The sequence below is a fragment of the Schistocerca cancellata genome, chromosome 4 (genome assembly GCF_023864275.1).
Source record: "Schistocerca cancellata isolate TAMUIC-IGC-003103 chromosome 4, iqSchCanc2.1, whole genome shotgun sequence".
In the NCBI taxonomy this organism is placed as follows: Eukaryota; Metazoa; Arthropoda; class Insecta; order Orthoptera; family Acrididae; genus Schistocerca; species Schistocerca cancellata.
Genome location: NC_064629.1, coordinates 78,083,580 through 78,099,651, shown reverse-complemented (window position 1 = coordinate 78,099,651; position 16,072 = coordinate 78,083,580). Strand labels below are relative to the sequence as shown.

Sequence of the window (16,072 nt, the reverse complement as noted above, 5' to 3'; positions counted from 1 at the left end):
GAGAGGAACTGGGTTTCTTTGTAGCCTTCTTAGAAGTATGATGTTTAGATGAAGGAGGAACCGATGGTTGGGAAGTTGCGGTACGTAAAAACTCTTCACGAGTATGCTCTTTTTTGGAAGGCTTGGTGTCCGACTTTTGGGCTCGAGATTTAGCAGAACCCGATGAAGGGTGAGCCATAGAGTGGGCAGGCGAAAGTGGTGAGGTTGAACGGGCGATCTTTGCGCTGGCCGATCTGACGACCGTGGCACTAAAGGTGAGGTCGCAAGTCTGCGTGGCTGCCTCCTTTGTTGGCCGAGGAGAAGCAAGGACAGTGCTGTATTTTCCTGTCTGAGGCACGGTGGGCTGGCGACTGGCGAATAATTTTCGAGCAGCAAAGGTCGACACCTTTTCCTTCACTCTTATTTCCTGGATGAGCTTTTCGTCCTTAAAAACGGGGCAATCTCGAGAGGAAGCAGCGTGGTCAGCCATACAGTTGATGCAGCGAGGGGATGGAGGTGGACAAGCACCCTCATGGGCATCCTTGCCACACGTAACACATTTGGCCGGATTGGAACAGGACTGGCTGGTGTGATTGAACCGCTGACACCGATGGCAACGCGTAGGGTTTGGGATATAAGGGCGAACGGAAATTATCTCATATCCTGCTTTGATTATCGATGGGAGTTGAACTTTGTCAAATGTCAAGAAGACAGTGCAGGTTGGAATGATGTTCGTGTCAACCCTTTTCATAACTCTATGAACAGCCGTTACGCCCTGGTCAGACAGGTAGCGCTGAATTTCTTCGTCAGACAATCCATCGAGGGAGCGTATATAAACGACCCCACGCGAGGAATTTAAGGTACGGTGCGGTTCCACCCAGACAGGGAAGGTGTGGAGCAGAGAAGTACGCAGCAATTTTTGTGCCTGGAGGGCACTGACTGTTTCTAACAACAGGGTGCCATTCCGTAATCTGGAACAAGACTTTACAGGACCTGCAATTGCGTCGACACCTTTCTGAATAATGAAAGGGTTGACCGTGGAGAAGTCGTGACCTTCGTCAGACCGAGAAACACCAAGGAACTGTGGCAACGATGGAAGAACTGTCTGTGGCTGAGACTCAGTGAACTTACGTTTGTGAGCAGACATAGTGGAAGGTGAGGAAACCATTGCGGAAGAATCTCCCATGATTACCAGCGTCTCCGATGGCGCGCTCCTCCCTTGTGGGGGCCCTCACTGAGGACACTCCCGCCTTAGGTGATTGTTCACACCTCAGGTCACACCTCCCGACAAACGGACGGAGGGGCCAATCGGCACTTTCTGAAGGTATCAGCTCAGGTAATCACCCCTCCCTGGGCCTGGCCGTTACCAGGGGGTACGTACGTGTCCTATCTGTCTACCCGGGGCGGGGAATTACGCGTTACCCCGTCACCGGCTACGCATGGAAGTGCGTGGGTCGACCTTCAGACACGCACAGGGAGGAGAAAAGAGAAAGGGAAAGGAAAGAAGAGGGGTCTCAAACGCCGCAGCAGAGAAAAGGGCAAAGAGAAGAGGAAAGGAAAAGAAAAGGACAGAGGAAGGACGAAGACTTGCAAGTGTAGAAAGCAAGGAAGTTGGAACAGTTTCGAGCGTCCGTCTCCGGACGTAGGCACAAACCATACTCCCAGATGGGGAGAAAGGGAAGCAAAGAGCCAGAGGTGAGGGGAGGAGGGGCGAAGATGCGGGATGGGGAAGGATGCGGAAAGGGAAGGTATGCAGCCCGGAAAGGAAGGAAGGCCACATTAGCTCGGGGTCCCGTGCTCGCTACGCACGTATCCACAAAAGAGTTGTGGACCCCCTGGGGGGAAGCAGTTGCTGTGCTTGACAATCACAAGTAATCTCCAAAAGCAAAGTGCCACTGTGTAAGCAAGAGCAGGATTTCACAGGGCCAGCAGCTGCATCAACACCTTGCTGAATAATTAACAGTTTGATAGTAGCAAAGAACTGATTGTCTTCAGTACATGAAACCACAAGGAACCATGGTGCAGCTGGGAGGGTCTTTGAATCTTTAGCCTCATTCCATTTAAGTTTAGTAGATGTTGACTGTGACGGCAATGATTGGCTCATTCCGAGGAACTCCCCCATGATTGTCAGTGTCTCTGACTATGTGCTCCTTGCAATGGGGTGGGGGGCCTCAGAGGGGGAGTGTATCCACCTTAGGTGACTGTTCACATCTCAAGCCACACCACCTGACCACCTGACAGAGGGACCAATCGGTGATTTCGGAAGGTAGCAGCGGTAATCACCCATCCCTGGGCCTGGTCTGTATCGGGGTACGTGAAAAGGAAAAACCTCAAAAGCCGAAGCAGAGGAAGGATAGGAGAAGAGGAACAAAGAAAAAAAGGAACAAAAATCAGTGGAGAGACTGTTCTGATATCTGCTACTGGAAGTGCTGGACACATTCCCAAAAACATCCCAGGCATGTTCCCCAAGGGAGGGGAAAAACAATAGTAAGAGTATAGACAAGCAGCACAGAAGGGAAAAGATTCCGCAAAAGCTGAGGCATCATGGTAGCCAAGCACAAACCTGCCAAAGAGCTGTAGGGCCCCTGGGGGGGGGGGGGGGGGGGGGTCACAGGATCTGCATAATAATAATCTTCCCTCTGCGAAAGTTGTTTATCTCATTGGATTTCCCCATTTGTAGCCCATATCTTCTCTAGGGTTATCTCCCGTCCATGTCTGCTCCGCTTACATACTTTCGTTACCATGTCATGTGCCCAAAACACCACCAGGCGGCATCCAACCTCGCAGTGGGCGGTGGTCATAATTTTTTGACTTATCAGTGTATTTAAATGATTTAGGAGATAATTTGAGCAGCTGTCTTAGGTTGCTTGCAGATGATTCTGTCATTCATCATCTAGTAAAGTCATCAGACGATCAAAACAAATTGCAAAATGATTTAGAAAAGATATCTGTATGGTGCAACAATTGGCAGTTGACCTTAAATAATGAAAAGTGTGAAGTCATTCACATGAGTGCTAAAATGAATCTGTTAAACTTTGGTTACATGATAAATCAATCAAATCTAAAGACCATAAATTTGGCTAAACACCTATGAATTACAATTATCAACAACTTAAATAGGAAAGAACACACAGAAAATTTTGGAAGGCGAACCAAAGACTGCGCTTTATTGGCAGAACACTTACAAGATGCAACAGTTCTACTAAAGAGACTACCTACAATAAGCTCATCCGTCCTCTTGGTGTACTGCTGTGCAGTGTGGGATCTTTACCAGGTAGTTTTAACAGGGTACACTGAGAAAGTTTGAAGAAGTGCAGTATGTTTTGTATTATTGAGAAATAGGGGACGCTACAGGATTTGAGGTGGACATCAATAAAACAAAGGCATTTCTCATTGTGGCAGAGCCTTCTCATGAAATTTCGATCACCAACTTTCTCCTCCAAATGCAAAAATATTTTGTTGAGACCAACCTACATACAGAGAACCGGTCACATAATAAAAATAAGTAGAGTTCGCACAAAAAGATAGAGGTTTTGATTATTTCCACATCCTGTTCACGAGTGGAATAATAGAGAATTATTGTGAAGATGGTTTGATGAACCCAATGCCAGACACTTCAGTGTGATTTACAGAGAACCCATGCAGATGTAGATGAATACACTATGGATAGTTGTCGATGCATTCGGAACGCGCCTGGCATGCCTGGGATTTTTAAACATGTATGGACATCGATGAGGAGATTTACTTCACATGAATGGTGACCAGATGGCCTTGTGTAAGCTTGTTGTAATGTGTTTGTCATCAAGGGCATATCCGCAGACTGGATCCTTGGGGACTCTGCTATAAGGTGTCCATGTGCTCAATCATAATGGTTGGGACACACATGCCCGGACCGTGGCCGTGCCAAGACACGTCAGAGTATCGGCCGTCACCCGGACAACGAAATACATCAATAAAACAAATGTAGTGGGCCCCACTTGACCGGGCCGTGCACGGGGAACGTCCACGGACTGGGGCCGGGCCAGGCGGGATTCGCCGTGTTTAATTTTTCACGTGACGGACACGGCCTGACGGTAGAACTGCGCAAGACTGTTCTGTGTACAAAACATGGATGTGGAACGACTAATAGAAGAAGTTCATAAGTTTCCTGTTCTTTACGATCAGGGAAGTGAAAACTACAGGAATATCGAGTACAAAGACAGAGTTTGTCATCAAGCTAAAAGAGGATTTTTTCAATTGTACAAGACTCTGAGGTGAAGCAACTCATGAATGACGTATCAGTCCATCAATTCACTCCATCATCCTCCAATTCCTCAGCAAAATCTGTTTCAACACCATATCCTTCACCTGTGGAAAACGAGTCAACAGAACCTACACAGCAGCTTTTGGATCTGCAAAGGGATTCCCACAATTCGTACATAAATAACCAAAGCGATCATCCTCCAAGTTCCCCTGCATCCTCATCAGCTTCAGAAACTAATTCACTGAATAGTCCTCATTTATTTTTCTTAGGGTAGTAGAAATTTAACTGTATTATTTACTGACTTATGTATTTATCTTTCAATTACTAAAGTAATAAAATAAAAATGCTGTCCTTAAAACTTCATATTTATTTGTGTTCTGTGTACTTTTCTTTAACCTACCTTAAAAAAACAGCCAGTCGTTCTTTGGGTGAAACTGATACTCTCCAGAAAGTGTCCTATTCTCTCAGTCTCGGTTCAAATTTCTTTAAAAGTTCACAAAAGCTGTACTGCGTCATCCTATAATATTCATAAAACTTAGTCTCATCATCTATGAGATGAGAAAATAATGTTCGGAACTCTCCCTGTACTGGTCTTGTTTTCCAGGCACTGTGGATCCATAATTTTCCTCTTCGTCTAAAGCAAGTGCTATAAGTCCTAATTCACTATTACGAAAATTAGTGAACATGGTTTACAGCTTTCACAAACAGAAACACAGATCACCGCGTGCCCCGGCCATGTGTGGCTCCTGCAGCAACGGACCGGAGCACGGCTGTCGCTCGTCCGACGCTCGGCCCGGCCGTGTGTGTCCCGATCTTAATACAATGTACTGGGGAAACCACAGGTTTCCTGACCTACATTTGTTAAGATTATTTGCTTGTTTCATTGTCCTCTACTAGTCTCTGTTTGTACCTAACCTGTATATGTATGTATGGACGGATGGATGGATGAATAAAAGAATCCTCACTAGTCAGTCATATTGCTAAATAAAAATCGTCATAACCAACCATTATGTACGTAGAAGCATTGTCATGAGTGATCAGTTATTCATGCGAACTAGAGTACTCTCTGTCCTTTTTACATTGCTAAAGTCCACTTGTACCCATCAACAGGCACATGTGATGAGTTTTCAATTAAATAGGCATCGATGGAGACTGGCAAGTTAAGTCTCCAAGTGTACGGAAACGGCGAGTTCGGAGATGACATCATAGGAACTGCTGGCGAGTTTAAAGCGAGTATACAGACATTTCTGATCTCTACTGCCCACATATGACATCACACATAACAGTTTCATTACATCACACATCAAAACCAATGGCAACTACCATTTGGCTATGAAAAGTTTACCCTTTTGACTGTGCTGACAGTAGCACAGAAAAATGGATCTAGTTGGAAAATATTCATTTGTCTACGGATGTTGCCAATATTTCCGTATGACTCAGCCCCACTTTATAAGCAAAAAACACGGGTAATACTGCCAGCACTGCAGAAAGGATGTGGAACTGCCTCTCCCTCAGCAGTTCTAATGTGGGGAGCATCACATACCCCCCTGCCATTCCTCACAGCAACCACAAAGGATCAACTTATTGTGGCCAAACAATACAATGACAGCATTATTAATATACTGTGTGGCCACAATTATGGGCTAGGAAAAGTGTAAAAGATCTTGCACACTCAGATCATTTATGCCAAATAATAACAGTAAAATCAGATATGGAAAAAAATCCCCAAGTTACAGGCATACTGAAGACTTATCACACCCCAAAATGCAAGCCTTTTAAAGGGAACCAGCAAACAAAAATTTGGGTGAAATGTAAAGCAAAGCACATGTGAATGTGAAATTCTCAGAAGTTCTCACCATTAATTAAACTGAAATTTGAAAATACATTTCCAAAGGACCAACATCATTAGCTACATCTCAAAAAACAAATTGATAGCAGCAGGCATTAGTAAATTCTCCTACCCTCTTACGTACCTAATTTCCACGAAACAGAGTCACAGCGACCCACAGTTCTCAAATTTCTTCCTACAAAAATATTTATAGAAGGATGCAGACTTCTGCCAAAAATGTCATCTAATGACAAAATAATACACAGTGTAAAGAACAAAAGGAAAGTAGTCTAGGATGTGATAAAACAATAAAAGGGGAGAGAAAACTGTGACAATGAAATTATCTGGATTGTAAGTTCTACGTGAATTATCGGATACCTTTACTGGTCACCTGATCTCACCATGACACTTTTACAATCATTCAGAGGAAGTCTATACACAGTAGTGTGGAAACAGCCAGATCATGTAGTATTAGTTGGAGGTGACTTTAACCTACGAAGTATAGACAGAGATGTCTACGGATTCATTGTAAGTGGCACAAACAGGCAGTTGTGTTAAGTAGTTTTGAACAGTGTCTTGAAAAGTATCTTGAACAACTAATTTGACAGCCCACATGCAATGGAAATATTTTAGACCTTGTAGCTACAAACAGGCCTGACCTTAGTGACAGTGTCAGTATAGAGACAGCAATTAGAATTCAATGGTTACTAAGGTTAATAAATCCATCAAGAAGGCAAGGAGAATATTTCTGCTAGAAAAAGCAGATAAGCAGTTGTTAGCGTCCCACTTAGACAATGAACCGTCTGCAGTTTAACAATCAAATTCAGAAAAGGCTGAGGAAACAGAGATTGTTGCACTCTCAGTTCAAAAAAGGGAAATGTCGAGAGGCAAAGGTTAGTAGAAATTTGTGTGCCTGTAAGATCAATGCGTGGACCATACAACTTCCCCCGTCATACCTTATGATGTTATGGTGTATGGGAAGGTTTCCTCTATAAGTGACAGGAGAAGGATACAAAATGACTTGCACCAAATTTCTAGTTGGTGTGATGAAGGGCAGCTTGCTCTAAATGTACAAAAATGTAAGTGTCTTGCCAAAAATCCAAGAAAATACAGGTCATACAAAACAAAACAAAAATCACTTAGCCTTGTCCTTTTCCAACAGGATATCCTACAAACAACGTACAAAAGGCAACAGATAGATTCCATATTCCCAGTTTCCTGGAAAGCGTTTGACATGCTGCCCAACTACCAACTGTTAACGAAGGCTTGAGCATATTAGTAGAAACCAGTATGTTGTTCTTGACAATAACTGTTCATCACAGGAATGCTCCAGGGAAGTGTGATAGGACCACTCTCATTCTCCATATACACATGATCTGACAGACAGGGTGAGCAGCAATCTGCAGCTGTTTGCTGATGATGTTATGGTGTATGGGAAGGTTTCTTCTATAAGTGACAGGAGGAGGATACAAAATGACTTACACCAAATTTCTAGTTGGTGTGATGAATGGCAGCTTGCTCTAAATGTAGAAAAATGTAAGTTAATGTATATGAGCAGGAAAAACAATCCCATAATATTCAAATACAGCATTAACTGCATGCTGCTGCACAGAGTCACATTTATTATTGTAGCAAGGTGTAAGAATGCAAAGTGATATGAAATGGAACAATCGCACAAGGACAGTAGTAGGGAAGGTGAACATCTGACTTCAGTTTATTGGAATTTTAGGAAAGAGTGGCTCATCTACAAATGAGACAGCATATAGAACATTAGTGTGATCCATTCTTGAGCACTGCCTAAGTGTTTGGGATCCCCACAAGGTCATTTAAAAGAAGACATCAAAGCAATTCAGAGGTGGGCTGCTAGATTAGTTACCAGTCAGTTTCATTAACATGTGAGTGTTATGAAGAGCCTTTGTGAACTCAAATGTGGACCCCTGAATGGAAGCTGATGTTCTTTTCACAGAACACTATTAGGAAAATTTAGAGAACCAGCATTTGTATCTGACCGCAGACTGATTTTACCACCACAAAATGTACATTTTGTGTAAGGAGCACAAAGATAAGAGAAACTAGGGCTCATATAAAGGCATATGGACTGTCATTTTACCCTCTTACTATTTGTGAGTGGAACAGGTACAGAAATGACTGGTAGTTGTACAAGATAACCTGAGCCAACACACATCGTACGGTGATTTGCGCAGTATGTATGTAGATGTGGATGTAGAAACAAAAGTGTAACAATGTACAGATAAGGATTGGGAATAAAGTGATACGTCATTCAAAGCACCAAACAAATTTTGTGAATGAACATTTTTCAAGTATCGCAGAAACATTTTCACGTAGGCCTAATTCTCAAAAACAGATATAATATCTGTTGTGGACTAAGGACAATGATGTTAATTCCATCCATAGGGCATTGAGTCAGAAATCATATAAACATTTAAAAAAATTATAGGTCAGCATGCCTACACGAAGCATCAACCTGTGCAATGAAGCAATGCATACAGGACATAAAATCTCCCTTAACAAACATAAGTGAGTCATTCACATCAGGAAACTTCCCACTGTATTTCCAACAGGCAACAGTTGTTCCTCTGCTAAAAAAAGGTAATGCAGACCACACAGAAAACTGCAGGTCCATTTCCATACATTCTAAAAAACACAGTCAGCTTACAATCAAAGTGAAAGAGATATTGTCAGTGCTCTGTTCTTTTTCTATTTGAGCATGTATGGTGTCATATGCCTCAGCATCATTATGTTATGGGACAAAGCTGCCACGCATTATCAGTAGGTTCACTTGACTTGAATCAATTACAAAAAGACAGATTAATATTTTTTTTGGTTAAACAGGATCTTCCAAATGTACCATAGTAACTGAAAAAAAGAAAGAAAAGTCCTTAAGAGTAAAAGCTCAGATCAGGGCCAGTGGCATACTTACATGTTTCATGCAGCAATGCTGTCAGCACTTGCTGTTAGGTGCGATGGGAATGAAAGGGGTATGTCAGCCCTGGTTCTACACAGCCAATGAGAGAGCAGTGGACAGATAACACGTTTTGAAGTAAGAGAGAAAGGAATATTGTGAAACAGTCACGTAAATATACCACAAACTCGGAAATTGTAAGAGTCAACTATTTGTGACAGCCAAGATCATAAATTCAATTTCTACAAATGAAATGAGCATCAAATTAAGCTGTGGCATTAGACCCCAACCTAGCCGCAACCTTGTAATTTGTGACATATTCTGAGCATTATGCTCAACATCAAAATCTTGAATCAAACCATTCAAACCTGTGTGCACATGCACACATTGAAAATCAATAAAATATTTTTTACAACAGTGAAAAAGAGAATGGTTTCTATTTCAGCACTAGAAATTATTTACCTCTTCTCGCCACTCACTGGTTATGTGAAAGTATCATTTTACTGGCTATGCAAAACTGATGTGTTGCCAGTTTATGAGCAACAGAAAAACACAGCTGTGATTGGTGCTGGCTCTGATCTAGACTTTAGCAGAGAAAGCAAATGAACCCCTCGAGGAAGTTTAGATTTGATCAATATGCAATAAAGTTACACTGAACACAAGTAAAACACCATGAAGTTCAGTTGAAAGAGGAAAAATGGCAATGATAAATTAAATGCAGATGATGACTCTACAGAGTGCATAACAAGACAAATTTCTAGGAATGAATATTGGTTCCCAGTTGAAGAGGTAGGAACACACAAAATACTTGCAAACAATATAATCAGCATTTCATGTGTTTATAGTCCTGTCATCAGTATGCAACAGTGTCTTGTAGTAGTGGTAGTCTTATTCATGGATCACTTTTGCACGGATTGTTGACATGTCATGATATTACATTTTCAGAAAAAAATATCATAATTCTTATGTATTGGTGTAGCCTGAGAAGGATGGGACAGGTAGTTCACCATGGCGGGTGGCCAAATGGAGATTAGAACACCCATCCTCCAGAATACAAGGCCAGTCTGCTTAGAGTAGTACAGCCTCATTTGGTTTATCCTTTGTGTACAATGTTGCATTGTTTATATATTGATGTAAAGCAGTTATCTCATAATGAAGAAGGCTAGTGGTACACTGTTCAATCATATCCTTGTAAAAATGATCCATGAATGAATAAAACAACTAATACTTCTCTTACTATAAAGCCATTATTAGCACATTTGAGATAAACAGCTTTATCACCCACCGACAAATGTAAACAATGTAATAGATAATAAATTCAAACAGAAACTGAAATCATATGTGCTATAGAGAGAGAGAGAGAGAGAGAGAGAGAGAGAGAGAGAGACTGACCAACATAGTTAAGCAGAAATCATGATGGAATGAAAAAATTAACATAAGAGAATCATGCAAATGGTCAATATATTGCAATGCTTTCACTAACAAAGTGATAATTGTAAAACTGACTTTCCACATCAAAGCCAGAGGTCACTATTTCATGTACTGAATGTGTCATAATTAAACTCTATACTCTGATTAAAATTACTTTGTGACTTACAAACTTCAGTGGTGGGGGGCATATGTACTGCTGGCATGCAGCCAGCCATGCTTCACAAGGCACTGCAGGTACCTACAAAACAGGTAACACAGTGAGCATGTGGCGGCACCCAATAGAGGGCACAACTGGATGGAGGCTAGCTCCTAACACTCAACTTGTTGAAACATCGATAACAAAGTAATTTTAATCAGAGTATAATGTAAATGACTCAAACTGTACTATCTGAACTTTGGAATTTTCATCAAAAGCTGCACACGCGCTTAACAAGGAATGTTTTAACCTAATACAATTTCCAGCCAAACAAGCCATTTACTAACAGCTCTGGTCGGGTCAACAGAAACCTCCAATCTTACTCGTCGGCTTTGACCCGTGACGTAAGCGTGTTGTGGTGTGTGACGTCATTACGGCGCGGAGTTTGGTTTGTGATTGTGGCGTGTTTGTAGATGTCGTGTTGGTGTTTGTTGTGCCCTCTGGTGGTGTGTTCATGGTTTTCGTTTGTTTGGTGTGTTGGGGCCAGTTTGCTGTTGCTCAGTGGTGAGTGCTGTGTTCGTGGTTTTGAAGCGGAATTTGTATTAGTGAGTTAACGGTTTTGTGTGATGGTTAATGTAATGATAATTGCTGTACGTCGGGTGAGTTTGTTATTGAGTGTATTCGGCTGTGGTTTTTTGTTCAGGAATGGATATGAAAGACCGCATGAATAGTGCTCGGTTGAGGGCGATGATGGGCGAGACACCGTTAGAGCTGATCAAATTTCTACAGCTATGTTTGTTTGCTATGGTTTGTGGTGTTTTTTGAGTTTTGTATTGGGGGATGTGATCGGGAGGTTCTGTTGAGCTATATAGGTCAAGGGAAGTGTTCGATCCCAATTTATGGGATCGGGAGTTACTGTAGATCTATATAGGTCAAGGGAAGTGTCTGATTGCGAATAAGAATGTGTTTTTTGGTATTTGGTCAGTTTTGTGATGTCGATTTTTTTCGTCGTTTTGCGTGGTGTTGTATGGCGTTCGGTGGCTACATTTGTGTATATTTAGTTTCTCCCCACCCAAAAACCCCCAATTTCCCACGCTTGTCCCGTTAGAGTCATTAGGCTTTTTGTGAAACCTGTGTATATGATATGTATGCGATGTTTTTATATCCGCCATATTGGAATTGTCGTTTATGGTTGTTTCCGCCATATTTGTGACGTCATGGGTCAAAGCCGACGGGTAAGATCGGACGCTTCTGTATTTCCCTCTGGTCAACAATCATACTGCATCTGTTGTGCGATATATCAACTGATACGTACTTCTGAATGCAGGATCAAAATGTACCCCTACAGTGTGGTATTGTGTAAGGTCTTTGGGATATTTAAAACTATATGACACATTTATATTTTCAGTCAGTTAATATTTTATTTATTTATAAGACTTTAGGTCAAATAACAAGAATTTCAACATTTAAGTCTTGACACAGTGATCTGTCTGCATACATTAAAAATAAAAATTCAATGTGTGTGTGTGTGTGTGTGTGTGTGTGTGTGTGTGTGTGTGTGTGTGTGTGCGCGCGCGCGCAATTAACATTCTATTAGAATATTTGGTTCATTCACTTAATAAGAACAAAACATACGAAATCACGGCCCTCTGACTGTGGGTTAACAAATATAAATATTACGAGTGTGCGAACTGCTGTCATTCAAAAATCATTTCACTACTTACAGGTTGGTTTAACAAAATACTATTGTTTTCTGTATTTGTGGAACAGCTGAGAGATCAAAGCCCACTACAACATCAAGCAATGGGGTATCAGATAAAAGTATCTTCCAGGAAAGGAAAATGTTAAGAATTAACCAATAATTGGGCCCCTGCTTCATATTAAACTATGGCTGAAGATTAATTTTTGCGAAGGCTCTTGATAAACACAGGGCGAAGCATTCAATTATTTGAAAGAATCTTTGCCCAATATTAGTGAAGGCAAGCTGAATGAAGGTGTGTTTATTGAGAAAAATTTTTGTAAGTACAAGGCCCTTGCATTTTTCCATCATTCTTTATGAACAAAGTTCCAGGACTTGTTGGAATCTATATCACATTCTATACCAATTTGTGGCTGCGTTAGCCACTCTTTTAACCATTAATAAACTATAGATCCCTTCAACAAGAAAACTGTGGCCAATAGCCAGATAAAGGCAGAGATCACACCTGTCTGCAAGAAGGGCAGCAACAATGGACAAAACTGCCATCCAATATTCCTGTGGATATTCATCTTCAGGCGAGGGTGACAAGCAGAAAACTTGTTGAAATGTTGCCACAGAATGACGTACTGACTCAGCTGATAACCCGAGAAGACTTAATCATACGCCTCGTTAAGTTTTCAGTGTGGTGACAGACTGTTGTGTAGCTTGACAAAATCAATAACATCATGTTATAGTCACCATACTGTTTACTAATTCTGACGCATGCTTCCTATGCCTCTGGTCACTGCCAATAACTCATATCAAACATTCCTCTTGCCCCAACACAAACATTAACTACATACTATGCTACAGGTTAGCCGTTGACACATTTATTTTGCATTCACATTCACAGGCTCTGTCAGCTCTCAACCAAACTATCACTCTTAAACCTAGAGTTCAGGCTATGCGACTGATCAGTTTGTCACTACCACCCAGATTTTAGGGGGCAGTACAGGTGTCCACTGTCTCTATAGGACAACAGAAAATTGTTCATTTATGATAATTTGATGCTAAACTCGCAAAAAAAGACATTGTTCACCATTTTCTAACTAGGTTTTTTCACACAAAATTTGGATGTTGTTAGTGATTAACAGGGTCAAGAAAGTCTTACCATGGAATATTGCTACCATCACCAATGAAACACTTGGGTGATCAAGGATTACCATAAACTATTTTATGTGTATATTCTGGGGAACCGGAGCTGTTGAAAGGCATGATGTAAGGAAGAACTCCACTGACAGCTGGTAAAATTGTTGTTTATTAAAACAGCCAGTTTCACGGCTTAAAGCCACATCATCAGGTGTAACAACATTAAAAGATCATAGGCATACCCATCGCCTATAGTAAAAATTTACTACACAGGGAATATCGTCAATTCGCTCACCATAGTATTGTCAATATTCTCTAAATAGTAAATTTTGACTAGTGGTGATTGGTATGCCTATGGTCTCTTAATATTGTTGCACCTGATGATGCGGCTTTAAGCCGCGAAACCAGCCGTGTTTTAATAAACAACAATTTTACCAGCTGTCAACGGAGTTCTTCCTAACATCATGAAGAATATTTTTATTTAGAGATACTCTGTGGCATTTCACAAGAGGGTCACAACCCATACCAAGTGGTCCAAGAAAAAAATAGTTGGTTGCTTGACCATCTCAGAAAAATTTTATATTTGCTGGGTGAATACCCCAATGTTTAGCATTAGCAGTCACAAAAATGTATTTTTTTAAAATATTGTTTATTATTTTGAAATGGGGGCCATATTAGTTCCAGGCCACATGTGTTTTTTCGTATTTCCAAGCATCTACATTTTTTACAATTATTCAGTAGTGGATTGTCCTAAGCCTTTCAGATAAATTGCATTTACTTCAACACACTCTGGGCTACAAATTAACATCACTATCACTTAGCTGAATGTATTCTTTAATATATTTGTAATAGTTCAAAGTTATCAGCCACAAATTAAAAAAAACTCAATTTTTGAACAGTAGTTTTCCAAAGAAAGATTAATTTCTTAGCTTTAATACTTTTTCTGCTATTACACTGTATAGTATACTTACTTTTTATACAGTATCAATGCTGAGCAGCGTACATTTAAAAAATACACTATTTTAAAAAATAGATTTTTTTAATTTTTCCATTTTGTGGGCTGAAATATCTTGGTTAGGGGGGGGGGGGGGGGGGACCAGATAAAAATCTGAAAATTTCACAGTTAATAGACCTTTATGATATCAAACTTGAGTATAAATTTCAACTGTGGGATTCAATTGGAAGTTATGGAGAAAAAATTACAAAAATACATTTTTAACATCTGCGATATCTGGTAGGCTAATCAAATAAAGTATACCCACTGCATAAAGTAACACACCACATTACACTAGCTAATGATTATTTGTCCAAACAATGCTGTGTTAATTGATTCAGCAGGCTAACAATTGCATCTGCAAGCCTATACAAGTCTGATTGTTGTCTTCCCCCTGACACCAACAATTGTCTACTCACACTTATTTAGCTAGAAGTTCTTGAATTAAGCAGTTGAAAAATGGTGTCTCAGTGTTATGTTAGTGTTATTATTAATGAAGCATGTTATAAAAGTGAGCGTGTATGGAGTGAATCCTAAAGACATTACTTTAATCGAAGACTGCAGTGAAGAAGAAAAAGTGTTGTTTTACTTATCAGTTTACTGCCGAATTCTTGGAGTCGAGCAAAAGTTTGTGATGAATTTAATGTGTCAGAACGTCTTGTTAAGTTAACAAGGCAATTAGTAAAAGAACAGGGAATTTTACCAGCATTACAACTCGGTATGGGATGACCCACGAGAAAAAGCATCTGCATAACATTTTCCCAAATAAGTTTACAAACTACGCAATGCATTAACAATATTATGATTTTTTTGATGTTTCGTGTGTGTGAATGATTTAGTCAGTACTTTGCATTTCGGCAAAATGACATGAAAGAAATTTGCTTGCACATCTGAATTCAACCTCGCAAAATTAGATAAATCAATCCACTTAGAAACGTAACAGTCTCAATTCGTTGACCAGCGTAATTATTGTACAATGTATAGATTAAAAATAACACTTAACAGTTATCTCATGTACATCAAACATTTATTAGATATGTATAAGGTAATACATGTCGTTCATGGTCCTAAATATGCCAGTGCTTAGATGTGTTACCCCAACCCTCACTAACATCTAATATTAATGTGAACAAGCTAGATGTGCCTCTTCGAAAGTACGAGCCAAAGTTAAACTCTATGATCACTCATACAGTAACCATACAGTCACTCAACTCCATTAACTCACCGTTACTCCAGTCTTTGCCATTAGGGTTGAGACTCCACTTCTTTTTCGTACGCCTCTCCGCAAGCATAGACATTATTAGGGTGTTTTAAAAGTCAAAAGCTAATATTTACAAGATATCTCTTTAAACCCTTACGTTCACAACATCCACACGCCACCACCAACACGAAATTGAAAAAACAAACTGTTTATCGACGTACAAAGTTCATAGCATTCAAGACAAACCAGCGCTTCTGCATGCATACCCACTCTCGCTCATGCCGTATCATTTGGCTGTGGAAACACACTACTGGCACACGACAGTCAGGAAAGTTAAAAGCTGTTTAACCTCACTGGCCTTTTGTAGTTGTCCCCACAACCGCACAATAGTGTCAGCAACTGTCCTTGCAGGCAGTAATGTGCTCATTCTGCTTTCGTTCGATTGATAGTGCATCTCTTGAATAGCTTGTTTTTTCTTAAATCTTCTGGCAGGAATCTCATTCTAACCTT

General features: G+C 40.6%; 1 protein-coding gene across 1 annotated transcript in view; it reads right to left on the bottom strand.

Annotated features, from left to right (window-relative positions):
- The window catches only part of LOC126184734 (PIN2/TERF1-interacting telomerase inhibitor 1-like), an 87,160-nt gene extending 71,377 nt beyond the window's left edge, over window positions 1-15,783 (bottom strand). Inside the window, exon 1 of the mRNA XM_049927271.1 lies at window positions 15,587-15,783. Coding sequence (XP_049783228.1) covers window positions 15,587-15,659 — 73 coding nt within the window. The 5' untranslated portion in view covers window positions 15,660-15,783. The remainder of the gene's footprint in view (window positions 1-15,586) is intronic.
- Between the last annotated feature and the right edge of the window lie 289 nt (window positions 15,784-16,072).